Source organism: Ictidomys tridecemlineatus, chromosome 1 (assembly GCF_052094955.1).
Source record: "Ictidomys tridecemlineatus isolate mIctTri1 chromosome 1, mIctTri1.hap1, whole genome shotgun sequence".
NCBI classification, from domain to species: Eukaryota; Metazoa; Chordata; class Mammalia; order Rodentia; family Sciuridae; genus Ictidomys; species Ictidomys tridecemlineatus.
The window spans coordinates 16551929-16575478 of NC_135477.1; the positions used below are offsets into that span (position 1 = coordinate 16551929).

The following is a 23550-nucleotide window of genomic DNA, read 5'->3' on the forward strand; positions in this document are numbered from 1 at the left end:
CTTCAGCTTTTCTAAGCCCAATGTCTAAAATTTAAGATCATCTAAGAATATTCTCCTTAACTACAGTTAGAAGCCAGAAAGGAACTCTAGTTAAGAAGAGTACAACAAAGGTGGCAAAGGAGAAAATATGAATTAGTGCTTCAGGTTTGGGCTCAGCTTGTGTTTTATTACAGCTATGGGATAAGGTGGACTGGTCTTCTCAATTTACTTATCAAACTTGCTTGCATACTAGGATATCTGGAGACCTCTTAACAATCCCCATGCCCCAGCGGTACCCCAGGCCACCGAACTCAGGGTCCCTGAGGCAGTGCCTGGGCAGTAGTATCTTTTCAAACTTCTAGTTAAATCTAGTGTGCACCAAAATTTCAGAACCATTAGTCTTAAATTTCTAAGTGGTCCTTGTTGAAGACTGATTCATCAGAGCCCATGAGGCAACAAACACCAAAATCTATGTATCTGCAATAGTTTATTTTAAAGAGTACATTTACAGGTAGGGGTAAGAAATGCTATCTTGGGGTAAGGTACAGCAGGAACTGGAGTCCAGGGGAAAGATCAGTTGATTCCTTCACAGAAGATAAGCCTGTCATATGGGCGTCACATTCACTCATAGAGCTTTGTTCCCAGTGCCAGGAGATTTTTATTCAGTGCTTGCTTCATTTCCTGGTAAAGCTTGCTGGACATAGTTTCAACTCCTTCCCCCACAGCTTCCAGCTCAGCAGCCAACTGTAAGGAAAAGATTTAGTCACCAGCTATCACTGTAGATTACACATTTTTTTGTAGACCAACATTCTTTTTGGACACATCATAGGCCTAATTTCTAACTATATCTAACTAGAGAATTTAGGAAATTCTCGGTATGATAAACTTTTCCCTTCTGAACACAGACTCTAGGGTATACAAAGAAGAAATTTGTCTCAATTATGGCTAATATGAGTGATAGGTTAAAACTTAGAACTTTAGGTTTTGCGGAGTAACTAGAAAATATGAACTGTAAACAGTTTATCAGAACACTAAAGATCTCTTGATTTGAACTTTGGAGGACTAAATAAGTGCTGGGCCTGCAGGCTGTCTAGGTTTTAAGATAATAGAAAAAAAAAACTTTGCAAGGGGTCGCTTTGACCTTTGAGCTACTGACCACCAATAAAAGTGGCATTAAGGTTAGAAATGATGAGGAAGGGACAAAGACCATGGACTGGGTCCTTGAAGAAAGGCATGTTGCCTGCAGCCTTGGTGCCAGCAATGGTTTAGATGGCAGAACAGTACTTAGTTCAGCATTATAATTCTCCTAGTATTAAATAACAAGTTATGTTTAAGAGTTCCATAGGTAAAACAAGAGGGACAACAAAATGAATAGAATAATTTTTAATCCACCTTCTCACCAGGCAACAAGGATTGAGCAGGCAGATAGCTCCAGGCCCCTTTAGCATAAATACCTTCATCTACTCCTTGATACTCTCATAGAGGCTGTCAATTTGGGTCCGAAAGTATTTGGAGAGCTCTACTCGTTTTGCTTTCAGCGTTGGTGTCAGGAGGCCATTTTCAATGGAAAACGGTTCTGGATGAACAAAGATGTTTTTGACCTAGAAGATGAGATGAGTACACACATACACATTTATATTAGTGATCGGGACTTTTCTGTGCAGCCCTGAGTGGTCTATGAAGAACTTCAAAGACAATTTCACAGTAACCCAGGCCCATTCTCATGCACTTATAATTTGGGAAAGAAACGAGTAAGGAGACTGAACAATGTGCAACAAAAAGGAACAGCACAAGTACCTAAAAAGATGGGGGTTTGAACCTGGGGCCTTGTGCATGCTAGGCAAAGGCTCTACCACTGATTACACCCCTAGTCCAGGAAATTATGTATTCAAATCCCACCCAAAATAGAAACTTAAATAAAACTTTCTAGCTTGACTTGTGAGACCAGGATAGCATCAGCAGTAGGTACAGACCTGTTCAAAGGATTTAAGTCCACCTTCTTTCCCATTTTTATGCAAATCTTCTAAAATGGCTTCCTTTAAAATCTAGGAACAGGAAACATCAATTAAAGCATGACCAGTTGAAAAAGACTTAAATAAGCCAACTCAAAATGCCTATAAAAATTGATCCAGATAAAAGCATGATATAAAAGTATGTATAAGCACATTGTGTGCCTTATATTTATAAAAGAAAAAAATGAAAAGAATGCAAATCTAAATGTTAATGGGCACCTTTTTCTTATTTTCCCATTCTCCCACCTCCCACCCCCCAACACACACATACAAGGAATATAATGCTATTTTGAGTTTTGGTTTTTAAACTCCCTTTTTATCCCACAATCAAATAAAACTATTCAGTCTATTTGGGCTTCAGCTCCCTGTCACAGAAGCATGAAGAGCCTGTTCCTACATTCAGAATGTAGCTTCATTTCTTTAGTTTTAAAAGTTAGGATCTTCTCATCCTAAACCCACTCATACAAATTTCTTGTAGCTACATCTGGGCATGGTGGTGCACACCTGTCATCCCAGTGACTTGGGAGGCTGAGGCAGGAGGATTGCAAGTTCGAGGCTAGCCTTGGCTAGACTGAGGTGATATTTGGGGTACCCAGCTGGCAGAGCCTCTTCTCCCTCACCAGTGAGCCCATGGATATGCATGAGTTCTTTCTAAACAACACTTACTTGGTTTTGGCACAGTTCTTCAAGAGTTCCCTTAACCCCAAGCTTGGCTGCAAATGAGGGAAGCGCGTCTGGATCAGGAACTACCACTCCTACTAAGAACGACTAGAAAAGAACCATGAGGTGCAAGTGCATGAGAGAACAAGTGTAAGGGTGTCCCCCGTGGGTAGAGAAAGCAGAACCTACCATTACAATAGATCCTGCTCTCAAATTCCGTACCAGTGTCCTCCCTCTTTTCCTTACCAATACCTCAAACTCCCATGGACATCTCATCCCATTGCCCCACTCAGCATATCTCATTACAAAGACATTCTATCTGAATTTGATTCTTCAAAAAGAGGTGGTATGGTCTTTAAGCTTAAAGAATCTCCAGGTCAATACCCACCCCTAACTCCAAAGCCAAGTTTAAAGAGTTTTTTTGTGACAGAACAAACCAGGGGAGTGGAAATGAAGTGCACTCATTTCATCATGGGATAAAAGCTACCCATGAATATAGCTGTTTTAACAAACTGACTGACTTCTTATTTTTACAAAGTCGATCATAGTTTCAATTTTTTTTTCATATGTATTGTCTCACTTGACATTCAGAAAGTAGCTTTATTTCTTTAGTTTTAAAAGTTAGGATCTTCTCATCCTAAATCCACTCCTACAAATTTCCTGTAGCCACAGCTGGGCATGGTGGTGCACACCTGTCATCCCAGTGACTCAGGAGGCTGAGGTAGGAGGATTGCAAGTTTGAGGCCAGCCTTGGCAACTTAGCAAGGCCCTCAGCAACTAAATGAGACCCTGTCTCAAATTAAAAACAGAAAGGACTAGGGGTATGGCTTAGTGCTTAAGCACTCCTGAATTCAATCCTCAGTACTAAAAAGAAAAAAATAAATACTGTAACTACAGGAACCAGCATAGTCTGAGCTTGAAAAGCCTATTTTTAAAACGGTCTGTTACCCGTAAACTGTCCCCATGTACAAAAATTTGTAACACTGGTCTACTCCTGATGTAGATGTTTTCTATCTTCTCTGGAGCAATGTATTCTCCTTGTGCCAGCTTGAAAATGTTCTTTTTCCGATCAATGATCTTCAGAGTTCCATTCTGGAAGAGGCAGATAAAAGCATGATTATTGTGTTGAGCCATTGGGGGTGATGTCAGTGGGAAGGTTGAGGAAGTCACAGGTACCATTCTTTTTTAAAGCTGATTTCTCTAAAGACTTCTGAGAGTCTCTCATTTCTCTTTCTTGGCTTTGGAGGAAGGAGAAGCATCTTCTAGCAAGAGCCCCTCTACACTGGAGAGTCAAGGGGCAGCCTCAAAAAGAGTCACTGGCCTGTTGGGATTATGCAAATGGTGCCTCAACAAATGAAGACATTTTGAAGCTGTCAATCTTCTATAGTTTAATTTCCAATTATTCCAGCTCCAGGACTCTCAGGAGTAGGGCAGGAATTATCTTTACCAAGACTTTTGAATTCATTTGCTCTCCCCTTCCATAATGCTCTACTCTGTTTCCCTCCTGTTCTGTCCAGGAGCAGGCTGTACTAGTCAAGCAAGTCACTAATTGGGCTTGTTGGGCAGAAGCTGGGCTGAGGAAGGCCCTTTGACCAGCCACCACAAGAGGTGATTTTCAGCTTCATTTCTCTAAGGAGCTTATGTTCTTAAGGATTTGATATTGTAAAACTGGGGCAAGTGGCAAGTACAGTCCACATGATCACACTGGAAGTAGGACAATAGGCTGAACCCTGCAACGATCAATGAGGCTGACTCATCAGTTCAGCCTAACATTATCTGAAAGTGATTAATAAAGAGAAACCTTTTATAACCCCAGTGAGGGGTACATATCTATTGCCCACATCCTATTGCCTATTACCTACATTCCTATTTAATAAGTGTTCCCAGCTCTAATAATAAGTTACTTATTAGAGTTGGGAACACTTATTAAATAGGAACATATGTTAGCATTATACTATGATATCCTAAACTATGAACTACATCATTAGGACCACGTTCTTGGAGGTCTCATTGTTGAGCACTCTTTGAATCTTACTTAAATTTTGGTTTATTGACATAAAAAAAATCCCAAACAATCCAATCAATAAATGAGCTAAAGAGCTGAACAGACACTTCTCAGAAGATATACAATCAATCAACAAATATATGAAAAAAATGTTCAACATCTCTAGTAGTTAGAGAAATGCAAATCAAAACTACTCTAAGATTTCATCTCACATGAGTCAGAATGGCAGTTATCAAGACAAGAAACAACAATAAGTGTTGGCAAGGATGTGGGGTAAAATCCATTGCTGGTGGGACTGAAAATTGGTACAACCAATCTGGAAAACAGTATGGAGATTCCTTGGAAAATTTTCAATGAAACCACCATTTGACCCAGCTATCCCACTCCTCAGTCTATACCTGAAGGACTTACAAACAGCAAACCACAGTGACACAGCCACTTAAATGTTTATAGCTGCCCAATTCATAATAGCTAAGCTGTGGAACCAACCTAGATGCCCTTCAATAGATGAATGGATAAAGAAAGTGTGGCATATATACACAATGGAATATTACTCAGCATTAATAGAGAATAAAATGATGGCATTTGCAGGTAAATGGATGGAGTTGGAGAATATCATGCTAAACGAAGTAAGCCAATCCCAAAAAACCAAAGGCCAAATGTTCTCTCTGATAAGTGGATGTCTCCAATGACAAGGGATCTGTGCCAACTCTATAGTCTAGGATCATCTAACCTATAAAAGAATCCCACTTTTCAATTTTAGTCTGGAAACAGTGTCTGTACCATTAACTACTGCTAGCATTGTATTTAATAAGGAATCAGGAAAGAAGAAAATCTCAACTCATACGGGTCTTGGTGTCTTCTATAACATTGTGGTCAAAATAGCAAAAGTAATCTGGCCTAGAGAAAGAAAATCTCTCTAGCTTTGGCAGGTCTGAATTACATGTTAGCCTACTTCCTCAGGATTTTATATTGTTGGTCCCTGGAAAAGCTATAACTAGAACACAGATCTCCCAATTCCTTGGCCAAGCTCTTTGAAGGTTTTTTCTCTTTATAGTAAGAGGAATCCACAAGCCAGAGAGGATAGAAGCCCCTCCAACTGCCTCAGATAATTAACCTTCTTGTATTTCTGACTCTCTTACAATAGGCAGATTGCCACCAGCCTCTCTCTAGATTGCTCTCCCTGGTGCAGTAGCAGACTCTCAGAGTTAAGAAGAAATACTTACTGGAAGCCAGCGACCAATGTCTCCAGTGTGAAGCCAGCCTTCCTTGTCCAGGGTTTCCTGTGTCTTCTCAGGGTCCTTTAGGTATCCTTGGAACACATTAGTGCCCTTGATGCAGATCTGCACACCAGACAGAAAGAGATTGTAAGATAGCAAAGTTTGCCACTCTCAGCAGGGCGCTTTATGAAAACCTGCTCCCACCTTAGTCCTCTGATTGTTTTCACTACAGTGGAAAGAACACCATGTTTTAGTCCCCACTGTAGGGAATCAAAAAGTACAGCTCAGATATTTAATCCCTGATAAAGATCTTAACGGAGCCGAACCCAAAGCTGCCCACAATTCTGTGTTCTTTCTGATCTGAACCTCTCTACCCTGATTCTCTGGCTATAGGGCATGACCTACCCACCTCTCCTTCATTGTTTGCTGAGAAGTAGTTCATGTCTGGAACATCTTCCAGCTTCACATAATTGCAAGCCACAGGGACACCAACGTGACCTAGAACACACCTCTCTGAATTAGCTCGGAAACCGTTAAAGTGATAATCCCAGGCATAGTTCTGAGATATTGATGGATCAACTCTAAAAAAAAAAAATAGGACTAAAAATCATCCGGTACCAATGCTGAAGTGTCAAAATAGGCAAGCTGGGACCCAAACCTTAAGTTTGCATTTGCCACATTGTTTTAGAGCATCAAGATTATCTGAACTCCCAAGTCTTCATTCAGTTGGAACTCTTCTCACTTTCTGCCCAGCAGATGGAGGGCCTACCTGATGTCCAGTCCCCAGGTGATGTGATTGTACAGCCAGCTGTGCATTCTGTTTGACCATAAGCTTCAAACACCTGGGAAACCCAACAAGAGCTTTGAGACTTACTCAAGGTAAAGGATGAGCTAGCCAAGGCTTATGGCCAAGACCTGAGGAAAGCAAAGTTTCTAAGTGTCAGAGGCATTTAGTTTCTTAAAAACTAGATAGGAAGGTATGCCCCAGCTATTAAGTCTTTACAACTGAGGGCTCGTTCAAAAACCAAAAAGGTTCGGAAACAAACCAAAGTATGGAAACTGAGTAAGAAATGTGGCATTTCAAGTAGGTGGGAAAATGCAAATTATTCGTTAAGTGATATGCTACCCAGTGGCACCTGGATTTGAACCTGGACAATGGAACACCATTGAAGGAACTGAAGAAATGGAGCGGCATTATTAAAGGAAAATAGCTCTGGCTTTGATAAAAGATGGGGGTTGGCAAACGTTTTTCTGCACAAGTAAAGATATTTTCAGCTTTGGGAGCCATCTGGTCTCTGTCTCAACAACTTAACTCAGCCAGTATAGCACAAAAGCGGTCATAGGCCTTACATAAATGAACAGGTATGGCTGTATTCCAATACAATGTCATTTATAAAGACAGGTGGTGGCCAGATTTGGCCTGTGCTTCAGTTTGGCCACCCTTGGTACAGAAGATCATCTTGACTGGAGAGAGGCTAGTGGCAGGAAGTAAGCTGATAGGCTATTGCAATGGTGGGTGTGGCTAAGATAGGCAGCATTGGTAGAGATAAGCAGAAAGGCTTAGAGAAGACGTGTCTATAAGCGGGGGTGGAAGCAGATTTTCTGGTCTATTTGTCTCAGAGGTTAAGGGAAAGGAAAATATTAAGAATAGCCAAAAGGGTATCCATTTTGATTGTGGTTTTATGGGCAGGGACATTATCTATGAGGACAAGTCTGTGCCTGTGTTCTCTTTTGTTCATACTGTGCATAATTGGTTGAATGAGCAAACTAGTTATCCATTAGTGGGGAAGCAACTAGACAGTATCCATGCCCAGTCCCTTTACACAGCCCAGGTGGGACAGAAATGAAAAGAGAAAAACTGGAAAACCATAAGGTTGCCAGAAAATATGGGTAGGAAGAGTCTTATGAAATAATGGGGATTTAGAAAGTTCTGTCTAAGCAATTCAAAAGTCACACATTGTAAACAACCAATCTTATCACTTCAACATTTGAAATAGTAATACATAAGGCAAAAAGAAAAAAGACGAGACCAGGAAAATATTTCTCTTATGAACAAGATTAAACTTATTATCATATGAAGAATTCTTAGCATCATGAGAGAGAATCAAATCACCCTTTGCCCATTTTTCTGAAAAAATTTAATAAAGGGATTCATGGAAGAAATTCAAATGTCAATAAGCAATAGAAAAGATGTTCAATGTTAATAAAAGAAACATTGCAATACGGTTTTTTCATTTTGAGATCACTAATTGGCTAAGGTTTAAATGACAAAACCTGTCTCTAGTGAGATGAGATGCAGGAAAATGAGGCATCAGGCATTATTTCTGAGAATGTATATGAAGGACAAAATCTTTTTGGAGGTGAGTTTGATTATATACATTAACATGTAAATATAGGTCTATATAGATGTAGATGCCTGCACTTTGATCCAGTAATTCCTACCTGCATGGATTTAAGTTGACAATTACATAAATACTTAAGAATTCACATGCCCTTAGCACTTTATTGACTATAACAGTGAAAAAATGGTGAGCAACTCAAATGCTATCAATAGTAGACTCATTTGAGTCATTCAAAGAACTATTGTAAAACCATTAAGATGATGTGGCTTTTTATTTGACAAGGAGCAATTCTGATAGGATAGTGTTAAAACAATATTCTAGAACCCAGATTCCATGTAGGCAAATATTTCTATACCCAGATGCATAAAGAATTGACTAGTCAGATGTTTTCTTTTGATTTTGAGATTTTTGGATGACTTTCTCTCTGGTACATTTCATTGTGTTTTCATTTTTATTTTAGTAGTGAGTTCTATTTGTGTAAAAGCAAAATCTTACCGGACATCCCATTGCCGCCCGGAGGAATGTCAAGACCGAAGAGGAGATGGGGGCAGCTCCAGTAATCAGGACACGAACCCTCCCACCCAGGTTGTCCTGTTCAATAGAAACAAAAGATATGCTGAAACCTTTCTATTTGGCTTCAGTTTCTTCCAGTGTAAAATAAGCATAACAGCCTACCCAATGTTGTTATAGAATTAAACACTTAGATTATGTGCATTGTGGAAAAGCACCAAAAAGGTTAGCTATTATCGTTATCACCATTCAGGCCAGAACCAGAGCTTTATATATATATATATATTTTAAGTACCTCAAATAATTTGTATTTTGGGGTCCCCTGAATTATTCATAATCTCAACAGACCGTGCAGGAGAATAATAGAGAATTCTAGTACCTACATAAAATCTGTTTAATTCTTTTTGACCAAATCTCTTTGGTGGCAAAGTTGTACGAAAGGAATATAAAAGGTGAAGAGTCTTGGTTACAGTAATGCTCAAACTTGAGAGGAAGGACAAAGTGTGCTGAACTCTATTTTCTTGGCTCTGTCTAGGACCTACCCAACTTACCTGGATCTTTGAAAAGATTAATTTGTCCCATATACTGTCACGCCGGATGATACCATTTTTCACTTCATTGAATTTACTGGAAACAGCTAGGTTCAGCAGGAACTTCTTCAGGGGGGTCTTGGCTTCATTTTGAACCTGCAGGGTGACAGCTCCTTTGAGTAGGACGTCTACCAGAGATACTTACAAAGGTCATTATTAAACCATGGATAATGCCTTCTAGTTTCATATGATGCCCATGTTCATGAACTGGGTTGCTAATTAACAATGAGCCCAGAGAATTACAGCGACACTCAGGAAGCAATGAACTTAGTATCTACATTCAGAGCTCCGGCCTTCCCAGATTTCTGGTCCTTGGTAAACAACTTTCACAACTTAGATAAGCCAAAGGTGATCAAGAAAGACTACCTACAAAGTCACTAGGTTAAAAAAAGAGATTAAGAAGTAACTCAGTGGGTACCCCCTAAAGCTTTTGATGTAGCAGAAGGGCTAAGGATTCTGACTTTTAAAAATAATACCTCCTCTTTCCCTTCCCCTGCCCCTATGATAGGTTTACATACCCTAATCTTGGAAAATTCCCATATTTCTCTATTAACAAAAATGCCCTAAGCCACAGAATATGAATATAATTCTCTATGCTACTTAAATGGTTTCTCCTCATTGACCTTGACCATATGACACAATTTTCCCAGCTCACGTTATTTCCCTGGTCTTCATGGTGATAATATAGTCCATCAACCAGACTCCTACCCTAAGAAGAGTTTTCCCAAGTAGCTCAAAGAAACTCCTATATTTATGCAAATAACTCCTGACCTCCATATGCCAGTCTTCAAGATTTCACTGTACAAGAATTCAGATTCAAGAAAAATTCAGTTCTTTTTAGTTGAAAATTTGAACAAGATCTCTCTAGCCATCTTCTATGTTTATGTTTCTATTTTTGGTCTCCAACAATCAAGGTTGTTCATTCTCTCCTTCTAATGCAACTTGTGCTCTAGGCTCTATTCATGCTTATAACATTATCATTTTGCCATAGGATTTCACTTTCTCCAAGACTTACAATAAGTGCTGCCTGCACTGTCTCTGAACCATCAGAGATTTCTTAAATAGTCATACAGCTCAACTCTCTTGCTAACAAGATGCTAACAAAGACTTAGAATTACAGATTTATTAATAAAACCCTCCATTTAAAAAATAAGTTCTAGAAGCAAATTGTATGTTAGGTATTACAATATTATAACATACTATCTTTCTAAAAAAATAAGTCCAACAACAACAGAAAAACTATAGCAACACAATCTAATAATAACATAGCATGATGAAGAACAGTTAGAATTGTTAACAATTCTGTTATAGATTTGGGCTTTCAATGTCCATGCATGCTGCTCTAGAACCATGCCTGCTCTGTACCTGGCACTCCAGTTTGGCCTCTGGTAAGAGTCCAAGAGTGATTGGGTAAGTTGGGATCTCAGAGGTAGAGTCCAAAGCATGTGGAAATGGTCACGTATTATTTCCACAAGACTATGGAATTACAAGAAGCTTTTATACCACCTGTCTTCAAATCCCAGCTTCCATGGCAACTTGGAGAAAGTAGTCAATCCAAGACTTAGGTGAGAAATCCATAAGACGACCTTAGGACATCAGAAAGCAAGGAACCTAACAAAGACTCCTGGGATCATGTCAGAAGGACACATGAGCAACTTGACAGTGGTTCCCAACTTCTAAGATGGGACAATTTGAATATCAAAAAGAATGTCTAAAATAGATTAAACAAATATGAAAATCACGAATTCATAATAATACCCACACACACAAAAAAACTTTCAGTGATCACTTTTGAAGATTGCTGGGACAGCAATTCATTATTCTGAAGACAGATTAATTAAAGGAAAGAATTAAATATTTGCTAAGTCTTTGTGATGAGATCTCAGCTAATGACCGCAGGAGAAATGATAAAATTAGAATTGGAAGAAAAGATCACCTTTTGCAAACCCCAATGAGCAGTGATCCATGTCAGCTAAAACAACTATGTGACAGTATGATTCTGCCCTTTTTCCTCCTTAGATGTGCCTGCCTCTGGGCAAGTTCTTTAACTTCCAAGGCTCAGTTTCCTCATTATCAGAAATAGGAAGAAATGTGCTTTTCTGTTTTGGTGAGGATTAAATGAGAGAATGCATTTGAAATGTATATTACAGGGCCTGGTGCCTTGGCAAGAATCTCAATTAAAAGCACATATAAACCAGAGTAACAACTTCCCAGTAAGTTGGCTGAACATGAAGGGGCTCCCCAAGTCTGAATTGAGTACCTCCTCAGTAATCTTATCCAGAGAAAAGGGGATTTCATTTATTGTGGTTTCTCATAGCAGAAGTTGCAAGTGTGGCATTACACCGATACTTGAAGACTGGGGGGTGGAGGTGGAGCTAATTTCTTGATATTACTCAGTCCTTCAGAGCCCTAGCATGGGCCTAGATTACAGATGGTCTCTCCACCTCCGAGCAAGCAGGTCAGTACCTTATCATAGATCCTGTTAAGGAGTCGAGGCACTGTGGGAAACACTGTAGGCCTCAGTGTCTTCATGTCATCAGGCAGCAACCGGATATCTCCTTGGAAGAACCCAACTCTGGCTCCACAGGAGTAAAGGACAGCCTGAAAGCAGAACCAAAGAGGAGGCTCAGAACACAGGACCACTTTCAGTCTTGACTGGGAATGAAGAAGCGAGAATGAGCTGCTGGGCACATTTCTTGGTACATCACCCCTGTCCAGGTCAAGGAACCCAGGACTCCAAGAGCTTCCCCAAGAAAGAATGGAAACTCACTTCTATTGAGGTGGCAGGAAAGATAAGACAGACTGTGAACCCCAGGTTCTGCCCCAACTCCACCACAATTCTGTGAAACAGCCCAAAATATCTTCCTTCATAAGACAGGGTTCATTAAGTGTCCCCAAGAAAAACTGTCAAAATTTGGGACGTGCCTTCAATTTTAAGACCACCCCTGTTTCAGAAGTGTCAAAATATTTTAAAGGTTCACTAGAATCAATTTTTTTTAAATCAGTTACATGTAAATGCTTTAGTCCAACCAATTAAATCTCATCTTTTGACATTTTATACATCGACCAACAATAAGGTAGATGAAGAAATATGAAAGAGGGGAGCAGAGAGGAGGTTTTCCCACCAGACCTATAACTATGCTTTTGAAAGGTCAATCAACCAAACCAAATCAGCCTCAGAATAGCTGAAAATACCCAGAGTCCATTCCCAGAAGGCAGAAGCACAATGTTCCTGGTGTGCTGGTGACACCATCTTACACACTCAGATGTGGTGTGAAAAATCCCTAGGGACATCTCTCATCTCATCTGGATCAAAGACTCCTTCCCTGCCCCTCTATGGAGAGCCTCTTCTTCTCTAACCCAAGATCTTTTTTTTTTTAAGTCTAATTAGTATAAAGTAAAAAGGGAAACACAGTATCTCATGTGTCAGCTCAGAATTCAGGGCAGACATGCAAGTCCCAGGTGGGGATCACTGGACTCATACCTTGTGAAGGCAGAAGCAAGGAAGAGCCTCCTTGGGCACATGCAGGCTCAACAGAGGAAGAGTCTGCAGGGGGTCAGAGGTCCTGCCAGGATTTGGACTCAAGTGAGCCAACTCCCTCTCTGAGGCTGACACAGTTCAGAGAAGGCTGTAAGTGCTGCATGGCTAGCTTGGAATATACGTGGGACTAGCAAGTCAGGCCCTCCTTTTCACACACATACCAGGAACATAGGACACTCACCTGTACAACCCTCTCAAACATATGAGCCAAAGGCAGATAGGATATGGTCACATCCTCTGGTGTGGGCTGGAAAATATGCTGTAGATCAGGGGACAAGGAGGAGCAGCAGTGGATTAATGCCAACTTTCTCGTCCAATGGAGATTTAAAAGCTACCCCTTCTTGGGACTGCCAGAGCTGCACACTGTGTAACTCTAAGAGCTGCTTTGAACTGCGTAGAGAGTAAGATGTGCAGTGATCCTAAAAGACGAAGGCTTGAAAACATAACTGCCTTGCAGACAAAGGCTATTCTCAGGCCTTTAACCTGATCCCCCCTCCCCCTTTTCTCTGTCTCTTCTAACTTTAAGAACAAAAATCTTATAACTGGTTCACATTTTAATGAGAGCTTCTTTTTCAAATGACCACTGACCTCCAGACATCTGAGAAAAGCAGCAGCATTTGAAGCAATGTTTTCATGGGTTATCATCGCTCCTTTGGGGTCACCTGTAGGAAATAAGAGGTGCAAAGAAAGCCCTTTTATGTAGCTAATAGGTAGCCTTTGGCCTTGAAAGCAGCTACATTCAATTGGTTCTGTTCAGAGAGCCAGGAACTTTTCCCTGTAGCTGTCTTTTTGTGGATGTATATACCTCTGTTTAGGAATGATGGATGCCCAGAGAGTCTACTACTCAATGCACTGTTGACCTTCTACTGCCACGAGGGCAGAGCCACCATCTCAGAGAGCGACATGGTTGAAAAGAAAAAATCAAGTAAATCCCTCCAGTGCTGTTCATATGTCTGAGACTTCAGATCTAACAATATCACCTAATAGTATTGCTATGACCCTTACAAACCAGGTATCCTGGAATGGATGGAACTGTAGAGCATCATGGGCTACATTTAAAACGATTAAGCACTCTACTAGCTGGGGAGATGTCAGGGAGGAGTACAGCCCATTGTGAAGAACTGCCGCTGAGCTACCTCGATGGAATGAATGAAACCATCCCAGTGGTGTCTAATAAAGAGAGTGTTAGAGGTTGAGGGGAAAAATAGACTTTATGAAATCATCTTTAAGGCCCCTGACATCCATAGAATGTAAACACCTCCATGTGTACTCAGTGAAATCTACTCACTTTTGTTTGATTTTTTTTTTCTACTTGGGACTCTACATTCAAAACGCTTGGATGTAAGAACTAAGGATGGGGGTCCTGGTAGCCCACCATGCTTCTGGCTGACCAGGGACCCTGGCAGGACCTTGTGGCACTGACCTGTGGTTCCACTGGTAAAGCAGATGATGCTTAGGTCTTCTGGGTTGGGAGGCTAGAGGGAGAAGCACAGGGGCTTAGTCTACCATGAGCTTTGAGAGTGGACCATGGCAAGACTCAAATTCAGGCAGGAGAAGACTTACCACTGGTTTTCTGAAGTTTTCTTTGCCTAGATTCTACACGAACAGGAAATAAAGAGAGAGAGAGAGAGAGAGAGAGAGAGAGAGAGAGAGAGAGAGAGAGAGAGAGAGATATTGATTCATTGGAACAGACTTGTGACAAATGCAGCCCTCTCTTTCCCTTTCCCACGAGAACACTCTTTAGGAATATAACCAAAATTCCAACCTGCATGGAACCCAGAAGCCAATATTCAGGTACAACGGAAGCCCCAGGAAGGAACATGAAGTTTCTTCAGAATATTGACCTAAAGAGGGCAGATCCTGAATGTCCCCACTTCCCACTATACTCTAAAGATGAAGACATCTAGGACCATAACTAAATCTTTGAATAATAGGAATAATTACCCATGTCAGGGCATAAAAAGGGCTGGTCACTTCCCTGAGTAATTTACATGGGCTCATTTGACTTTTTAGCACCCCCTGTGAGGTAGGGCCTGTCTTTATCTCCATTTAATGGGTGGGGAAAGGGAGGTGTGGAGTCATTGCCTCATGTCACCTAACAGATGTGGAGCTGGAACATGAGCCCAGCAACCTAGCTCCAGGAGCCACACCCTTAGCCATTGCTGACCTCTCTATCCACACATTCTGCTTAGAAGTCTATGCAACTGGCCAGAGAACTTTCTCCTCCTCTGGTGTAGGTTTCTGATTGGTTTTGAAGCAATTATTCTTAAAGCTTCTGAGTCTAACTGACTCCTCATATACCACCCTATGGAGAAGGGCAGCCCTGGCTTTGTGTAGATGTTCCTTAAGTTGCTCACGAGGTTAGAGCCGCCTACCAGCTGCAAGCTGCCTCAGCATCCTACCTCAGCATCAAACAGGGAGAGGAGCTCGACTCCACACTGCTCTCCTCTCTTCTTCAGCTCGTCCTCAAAGGGGTCCATGAGGATGATCATCTTCAGGCCTGGGATGAGGCCCTTCTCCACATTCCCTACTAGGACTGAGGCTTTTTCCGGTGTGTCACAGATGACTGTGGGGATATTAGCTGAAAGCAGAATTAGAGGCAGGGGTCACCCTCCTGCTCTGCTAAGTATCTGATTGTCTTATGAGAGGAAACAGATTTTCAAAAAAAAATTTCAAAACTCCTAGATTCCCCAGGGAAGATTACATCAGCAAGTCAGATTTAGAGAGCAATCGCTGAAACGTTCCCTTGATAATGAATGAGCTGCTCTGAAACAGAAGCACCTAGTTTTCCTGCTTGCTGCCAATACATGGACAGCTTCTGAGGAGCCATGAAATTCCTTCTACTTTGGAAATCAGTCAGACAACATGTATGGATAGCTGAGGTAGGGTCCTGTCCACGGGTTTTATTTTGAGGAGGGTGTAGGAGAGACAAGAGGGGGAAACTTTCACTAGACCAGCATTGCTTGATTCTTAAATGTTGGCATTTTTTTTTGATACTTGTTTGCAAAAATAGAAAGCTTCTTTGATGTCTGTTGTTCAATCTTCTAGTTTTGTGATAAAAAGTAACATCTTGGGTATATAAAAGGGCTGCTACTTTCCCATTGAACATGGACTTGTTTAACCATGGCATTTTTCTTTTTTCCTTTTCTTTTTTTTGTGGTGAAATTGAACACTGGGGCATGTTACCACTGAGCTATATCCCTAAGTCTTCCTTCAGATTTAATTTTAAGACAGGGCATCACTCAGTTGTTGAGAGTCTCACTAAGGCATTTCAAGTCTGCTAAAATAAAACAAAGCAAAAAGTAGAAACTGAAGAATCATTCAGCATTGGGAAAGAATGAATATGTAACGTAATAGCAAATTTTTACCCTTGTTGACAATGTATATGATGGCTTCTGCTCCTAAGGTATCATACAGGGGGACTGCAACCATGGAGTATGTGTAACAAGCCAATTCGGAGATGACCCACTGTGGGAAGAGAAGTTCAAGTAAGCCCTGGACATTGACTTTGAGAAGTATTTAATTCAGACACTCAGTCAACAAATGCTTATTTGGTACATTTATGTAAAAAAGAAGAAGAAAAGAACAACTCTGTGGAGCTAGCCTTAGAGACTGTCACTGATACCGCTATGAATTATTTAGTTAAATCAGCAAGATAAGATGGGTACAGAGGGGCTGGGGATGTGGCTCAAGCGGTAGCGTGTTCGCCTGGCATGCGCAGGGCGCTGGATTCGATCCTCAGCACCACATAAAGATGTTGTGTCCACGGAAAACTAAAAAGTAAATATTAAAAAATTCTCTCTCTCTCTCTCTCTCTCTCTCTCTCTCAAAAAAAAAAAAAAAAAAGATGGGTGTAGAGAACCACAATATGAAGGTAGACCACTATTCAAAGGCAGAGTGTGGTGCATTGCACCCATAAGAGGCAGGTAAAGCAGAGATCACTTCAAGGTCATGGCTATCTGGGGACTGCTTTAGGGAAAAAGATGGAAATTGGACAGAATGTTAGAGAGCTGGAAGGGTCTGGTTATGGAGATGGAGGAAGAGAATGCATTCAAAGAAGGGGATGAAGAAAGACAAGAGGACATGGCATAGTGTGTCTACATACTAGCAAACATGAAGGGTGACAAGGAATAAAATTGGAAAGATAGGTCAAAATCTGCTAGTGGTGGCCCTTAAATGCTGGTCTAGTATGAAGGCTGATTCCCCCCCCCACCCCATATACTTCCCCCAGATTCATGTTGGAGCCCTAACTCTCCCAATATGACTATTTGAGATGGATTATTACCTATAGGAAATAATTATGCTTAACTGAGATCCTAATAATGCAGTCCTAATCCAATAGGATTGATGTCCTTGACAAAAAGAAGAAACAGCAGGGATGCACATGCACATGCACAAAGTCCATGTGACAACACAACGAGAAAGTGGCCACCTGCAAGTCAAGAAGAGAGGCCTCCGGAGAAACCAAACCTTCCTACTCCTGATCTTGTGTGCTTTATCGCAGCACCCTACCAGATGAACACACTCTGCTTGGTTTTAAGTTCCTAAACTACAGCCAAGAACCCTCTTACTGAGGCTGAATGTAACATGCCTGGAGAAGGTATATTCACCATCAAGTACAGCCAGTGCTTGAACCTGAAACTCTTGCTAAAGCAACTGGCTCCAGCAAGCATATCAACCACACAAAAATTTTCCCTGAGGACACTGGGCATAATGACTTCAATGAAACTTGGAGATAAGATTAGTTCAAATCATCTTGATGTGTAACATCTGCTTCCAACACACCGCAAAGACGGCAATGGGCAGACTCGATAGTGATAGGTGGGTTGGTTAACCAGTTTGAGTACTGCTCAAATGTGCAAATTGCGGTTCTAATACTAACACATCCCTTTCTACAACACCTTTGAGATTGGATTTGGCAGTCCCTCATAATGTCCTTATTTTCCTCATATAAGAATCAGACTGATTTAAAATGATCCATGCTGAACTAGGAAATAAAAGTCCAAACACCCAGACTAGGGCACTGGGCATTCAACCAGGAATTAAGGAGGCTCTGAGTCATAGCTCTTTCAGACAGAAGAATAAGCAGTATAAAATTTTAAAATAGTTTTGGTGATCCATCAGCAAGTGACCAAGCTGCATTGGGGGAAAATAATTTTCTTTATTTTAAGTGACCATAAGAGAATTAAACTTCTGAACTCAGCTACTCAGTTTTATCTAAATTTAAAATAAATCTGGGAACATCTATCTACTTCCTAGAGTAGTTATCTCCACTCATCCAGCTCAGTCAGGGGAGCAGTGGCATTAGGCTATGTTCAGTTTCAACATAGTTACCTCTGGCCTATTCTGAGCAAAGATGCCAACAAACTGGTCTGGTGCTGGCTTATATCCTTTGTGCAGGAGACAGGAGCCCAGGTACTCTGCTCGATCAGATACCTACAAAAGAGAAGAGAGGGCAGACAGAGAAAGAGAAGAGGTCAAGATTAAAAGACTAAATTAGCTCAGGATATAAGAGCAAAACAATCTTTCTAAAACCATGGGCCTGACTCACCTGTTTGTAGGATAGCCACTTATAGGGCTGGTTTGGTTTTCTGTATCCCAAGCAGGGTCCATTGTCTAAAAATAACATTAAAAAAAATCAACTCTATTTGCAGATGACTTAGACCAGAGAAGATAAAGGGGGAATCCAGAAGAGAGAAGGCATGAAGGATAACTCCAGCAAGAATCTGAGCTTCTCTATATGTCCAGGAAATTCAAAGGCAGTGAGTACTTGTTTATCAAAAGCAGAGAGTCCTATGCTTAAAACAATTAGGAAATATTACAAAACATTTGTAATACTATATGGCCTAGTCCACATAATGTGGCCAAATAAAAGTCTACAAGTGAACATCAACATCCAGTATTGAATAATCTTGGATTGAGTTTCCCTATAATAAAAGAAATATATGCTTGTAGCCAGACACAGTGGCACATGCCTGTAATCCCCGTGGCTTTGGAGTCTGAGGCAGTAGGATCAATTGTGAGTTCAAAGCCAGTCTCAGCAAAAGCAAGACGCTAAGCGACTCAGTGAGACTCTTTCTCTAAATAAAATACAAAACAGATCTGGGAGGTGGCACAGTGGTCGAGTGGCCCTGAGTTCAATCCCCAGTACCACCCCCCCATATATATATATATGTTTGTAAAAATACAGAAACAATTCAAATGTGAATCTTCATTATGATCACACAAATACCATAAGTTTCTTTCACAGTTCCTTTGCATAGTCTTATAGTTATGCTCACTTGCATATTTGGAATGAATAATTTGGTATCCTTTCTTTCCCGGTTTGATATAAATGTTCACACATTACTTCTCTGTAGAGATTTCAATGTCAGTTGGATGAAGTGCTCTGCTGATTTTATCTCATTGTGGGTATTTAGAGGTCATTTCCAAGTTTGATAATACAACAAATATTTTCAAATTGATAAATTCAAATTTAGAATGTTTCCTTAAAACAGTCCCCCCAGAATAAAATAAGTGGGTTGGGAAGAGGAGAGGGGCTTTTGTCACCTGGCATCACACTTCTTGGTGGAGTAGTTAGGATCATTTACTTTTCTCCCACCAATGACATATCAAGTTTTATCACCCACTCACAGACAGTAAATAACATATTTTGAAAATGTTTTTCTGGTTTGACCAGTTTGAGAAGTTAAAGTCTAAGCATCATTTAACAAGTTAGTGAACTGACGATAGAGAATTAAACTTCTGAACTCAGCTACTCAGTTTTATCTAAATTTAAAATAAATCTGGGAACATCTATCTACTTCCTAGAGTAGTTATCTCCACTCGCCCAGCTCAGCAGTGGCAGTGCAGTGGCACTGGGCTATGGAAACACTGTAGGTGGCTGAGAAGCCGCCACATCTAAATTGGCGTGGGGCCAAGTTCTTAATGGAAAAATAGAAGGGAAGGAAATTTTAAAAAGAGGAGTTAGCCAAATTGCTGAGAGGAATTCAGGTCTTGCCAAACGGAAGCTTTCAGAGGAGGGTTACTAGGAACTCAGAAGCAAATAAATGAATCTCTCCACCAAGTGACGGAGGGAAAAAGGAAGGAAAGCAGGAAAGCGATAGCCACTCTGATAAAAGAGATATAAAAAGTGAATAAAGAGACTGTCCACAGGAAACATTGGTACTTTTTTTTTTTTTTCCTGTTAAACAGCTGCCTGAAGGCCCCGGAAGTTAAGTCTCAGGCTGTTCTGTTCCCTGAGCTGGCAAGTCATGACCAGCCAGCCCTTTAGAGCCACCGCCCCCTGGGGGTGCACTTCTGGAGGTCCATCAATGAGCTTGTCTGTCCTGACCTTGGTCACGACTGAGAGCTGCTGTTTATTGAATGTTTACTGCATGCCAAGCACGGTCCCTCTTTGGGTCTTCCCAGTGACTGTCATCCCCAATGGGTACTAAGAATTATGAAGGACTGGGGCAGCTTCCTCAGGCTTGCCCAGTAAGCAGTGGAGCTGATGCATATGGAAGAAGTAGACTACATCTCCTATCGCTTCCTGATAAATGCAAATGCTAGGAGAGGCCCCTGCCCAAGGGGCAAGTCAAATGATTGGTTCCAAAGGGCAACAACTCAGGTCCTCATTAAACTCTGCCCTAGTCAGCTTTAGCCCATTAGCCCAACTCCTGACCAGGCAGCATAAACCTTTGATTAACGTCACCCACTCACAACTTGTGGACAAAGTAGCCACCCTAAGCTAAGTAGGATTTAAACTCTGATATACAGAATTCCCCTGAAGCTTTGTATTTTCAACACACTCTGGGGAGTGTCAGGTCTCACCATGTGGAATTCTGAACCAGTGGAACCAAGGTGAAATCAGAAGATATATTAATTTAACAATATTCCCAGGTGATTCTCAACATAAATAAATTAGGAGTTAAAAGAATATATTCTGTCTGGTTGTATTCAGCCCTAGATGAAACCAGAAGTGTCATTTTTTCTTTTTTTTTTTTCTCAGAAATATGATTTTTCTATGGAAGCAGCCAAACCCCTTCTCATGCTTGCTTATATAAGATACTTTACAGACATAGTTTGGAAAGAAAAAAGAAGGAAAGAAAGAAAAAGAAAAAAGAAATCATTGATTAATTGATTGATTGATTTTGAGATTGGGTCTCCTCACATAGCCCAGGCTGGCCTCAAACTTGGGATCTTCCTGCCAGCCTCCTGAGTAGCTGGGATTACAGGCATGTAACCCCAAACCTGGCTTAAGAACCATTTTACTATTACTGCTTTAATTTTAATTTAGCATTGAAAAAATAAAAAAACCTAAATGAGGTATCTCATGTGCTACATATCACATGCTAAATGACTTGTTTTGGGTTAAAATGACAACACATGCTCAATGAATAAAACCAGAGAGTCCCAAAGGAAATCCTGCTATTTCAGCCATCTTCTATCTGCAGTTGCCAGAGAAGGAAAGAAAGTTCAGTTTGGTTTGTGTTTTGTTATTTGCTAACAAAGAAATGAATACAAAGGGTAGCCCCCTGTGGAGCCTTCAATAGAAGTTTTCTTTACAATTAAACTTTCACCGTCTGGAGGAGTAACTTTTTAATCAAATACTTGAGAGCTGACCTCAAGTAGAACAATTTAGTCATACAGACTTAGGTTTCAGTATCAGCTCCAACATTTTTTTAGTTATATGATCTGAGGAATGCCCTAGAAACTCTGGAGTCTTCATTTCCTCATCTGTAAAAATGGGGGTGACAGTAGCTGACCCTGAGAGTTGAGGGAAGGTTGAATAAATAATACATGCGTAGTACCTATTGCTATTGCATAGTTAGCACTTGATGGGAGTTGGCTATTAACATTGTCACAATCATAGTTAAGAGGCAAATGGGAAAGGAGGGATAAGAGGCCCCCTAGGCCAACCTATACCTGGCACAATGTCACCTAGAAGAAAAAACGTATAGCGAGAGCTGTAAGCCAGGAAACATGGGTGCCTGGCATTGTGTGCAGTGATAGAGACATAAAGGCTTGATCTGCTCCAAACAAACTTATCAAAGTCCATTTGGTATTGTTTCCAAGAAAGCCCAGAAAAAAAATGCTTTCTGTGATACTCAGAGTGGCAGTGTGGGCCTGGAGCGTTGTATTGGATCAATGACGGGTGAGAAATCAGGAGTCCTAAGAGCTAGTCCTGACTCAAACATTCCAGGTGCAAATGCAAGCAAATATGTTCATGAAAAGCATATTCCTAAACAAATGTAAGGTGCTGGCAAGTTCAGCAGAACAGTGACACATCATTGTTCCAATTCCTTAATGACAGTGTGGCAGAAAGATTTCTTCCTGTGTTATATGAGGAACAGATTCAGAGAAGCAAAGTGCCAGGTTATACAGGTGGAAATGAAAGAATGGGTTTCAACCCACATCTGCCCTATACTGTTTCCAGCATACATCCCGATCCTTTGCTAATGTCGCCTGTACTTCATACGTTGCGATTCTACTTGGACTGTGGCATCCAAATAGCTGGGGTTTTAGAAGTGAGACAGGGAAGGAGAAGGTAGGTAGAGTCCACCTCAGACCCCACCAAGTGAAGCCAGACTTCCAGGCTTACCAGACACAGCGAGTCCTCTTTGGAAAATTTCATACACCGTCTTGGCATCTGGGAAGTAATAGCGCATCAGCTCATTGTCGTTCTGGTAACTACATTTGTGTGCTCCTCCCTAAGACACAAGACAGAATTGAGGCCAAGTCCAGGTCTCTCATTCCAAAACCTTCACGGATTGAACTGAAGAGAACATAAATGCTGATTTTTGAGGTCATGGGAATGTTCCCTTTACCATTCAATCAATGTTTTGATAATCTAAATAAAGACTGTCACAATTATGTTTTGGTAACCCCTAGCATGTATGTGAATGCAGAGGCAAGATGATAGGCATCGTTTTGCATCTTTAAGAAAAAGTCACACCAAGTTCAAACATGCACTAAATGCATACTATGTGTTCCAGGCACCACACAAACACTGGAGACGGGAGTTAGGACAAAAGGGTTCCCCCTCGATTACCACAAACCAGGGTTTGGGGGATGTAATTGGGTAAGAAGGGAAAAACAAATTGGAATGTACGTGTTGTAATGAAAACACACACACAATTTGGGAAACAAACAAACAATTCTGTATGAAGCAGAAAGGTAACAGAAAAGAAAGGATATTTTAATAGAGACTTTGAGGATAACTAGACATTGACCAGTCACATGCAGTCTTTCTCTCCACATAAGGTAGAGGAGAGAAAGAGGAAAGATGAATCAGGGTGAAATTACACCTGAACTAAGACATCAGGGCCAAAAAGTCACATGCAGAGTCTGATGGGCAGCTAGAGAACATGGTGATGGAGAAAAAGGGAGCAGAGAGGGACCCATCTAGAGCTACCAGATGGAACTTGAGGATCAAGGCCGTGTGCGGGTACGCATGCGGGAAGAGATGTGCAATAGAGTCGTGCAGAGCTTGAGTGACCAGAGCAGCAATGGAATTGGAATTAGAAAGTCAGAGGCAGGTGTCACAGTCTTTTGGAACATTTTCAAGTCATTGCGGAGATGTTTTCTCAGCTATAAGGACTTAGAGAAAGGATTGGCGGATTTCAATCTGTGGGCTGAATCTGGCCTGCCATTTGCTTTTATAAATAAAGCTTTATTGGAACACAGCCAAGCTCACTTATTTACATGTC

The 23550-nt window shown here is 41.0% G+C and overlaps 1 protein-coding gene across 5 annotated transcripts in view; it reads right to left on the bottom strand.

The window, feature by feature from the left end:
• Positions 1–447: 447 nt before the first annotated feature.
• Positions 448–23550, bottom strand: part of Acsl5 (acyl-CoA synthetase long chain family member 5) — a 41101-nt gene continuing 17998 nt past the window's right edge. For all 5 annotated transcript variants that reach the window (XM_040272551.2, XM_040272553.2, XM_013356585.4 and 2 more), the window contains 20 exons: positions 22443–22551; positions 18411–18475; positions 18194–18295; positions 16228–16327; positions 15262–15440; positions 14423–14455; positions 14283–14334; positions 13448–13521; positions 13041–13118; positions 11785–11919; positions 9280–9414; positions 8714–8809; positions 6646–6718; positions 6286–6374; positions 5883–5999; positions 3600–3743; positions 2658–2759; positions 1953–2024; positions 1434–1580; positions 448–723 (listed from right to left, as the gene is read on the bottom strand). In XM_040272551.2, coding sequence (XP_040128485.1) covers positions 1440–1580; positions 1953–2024; positions 2658–2759; positions 3600–3743; positions 5883–5999; positions 6286–6374; positions 6646–6718; positions 8714–8809; positions 9280–9414; positions 11785–11919; positions 13041–13118; positions 13448–13521; positions 14283–14334; positions 14423–14455; positions 15262–15440; positions 16228–16327; positions 18194–18295; positions 18411–18475; positions 22443–22551 — 1896 coding nt within the window. In that variant the 3' untranslated portion in view covers positions 448–723; positions 1434–1439. The remainder of the gene's footprint in view (positions 724–1433; positions 1581–1952; positions 2025–2657; positions 2760–3599; positions 3744–5882; positions 6000–6285; positions 6375–6645; positions 6719–8713; positions 8810–9279; positions 9415–11784; positions 11920–13040; positions 13119–13447; positions 13522–14282; positions 14335–14422; positions 14456–15261; positions 15441–16227; positions 16328–18193; positions 18296–18410; positions 18476–22442; positions 22552–23550) is intronic.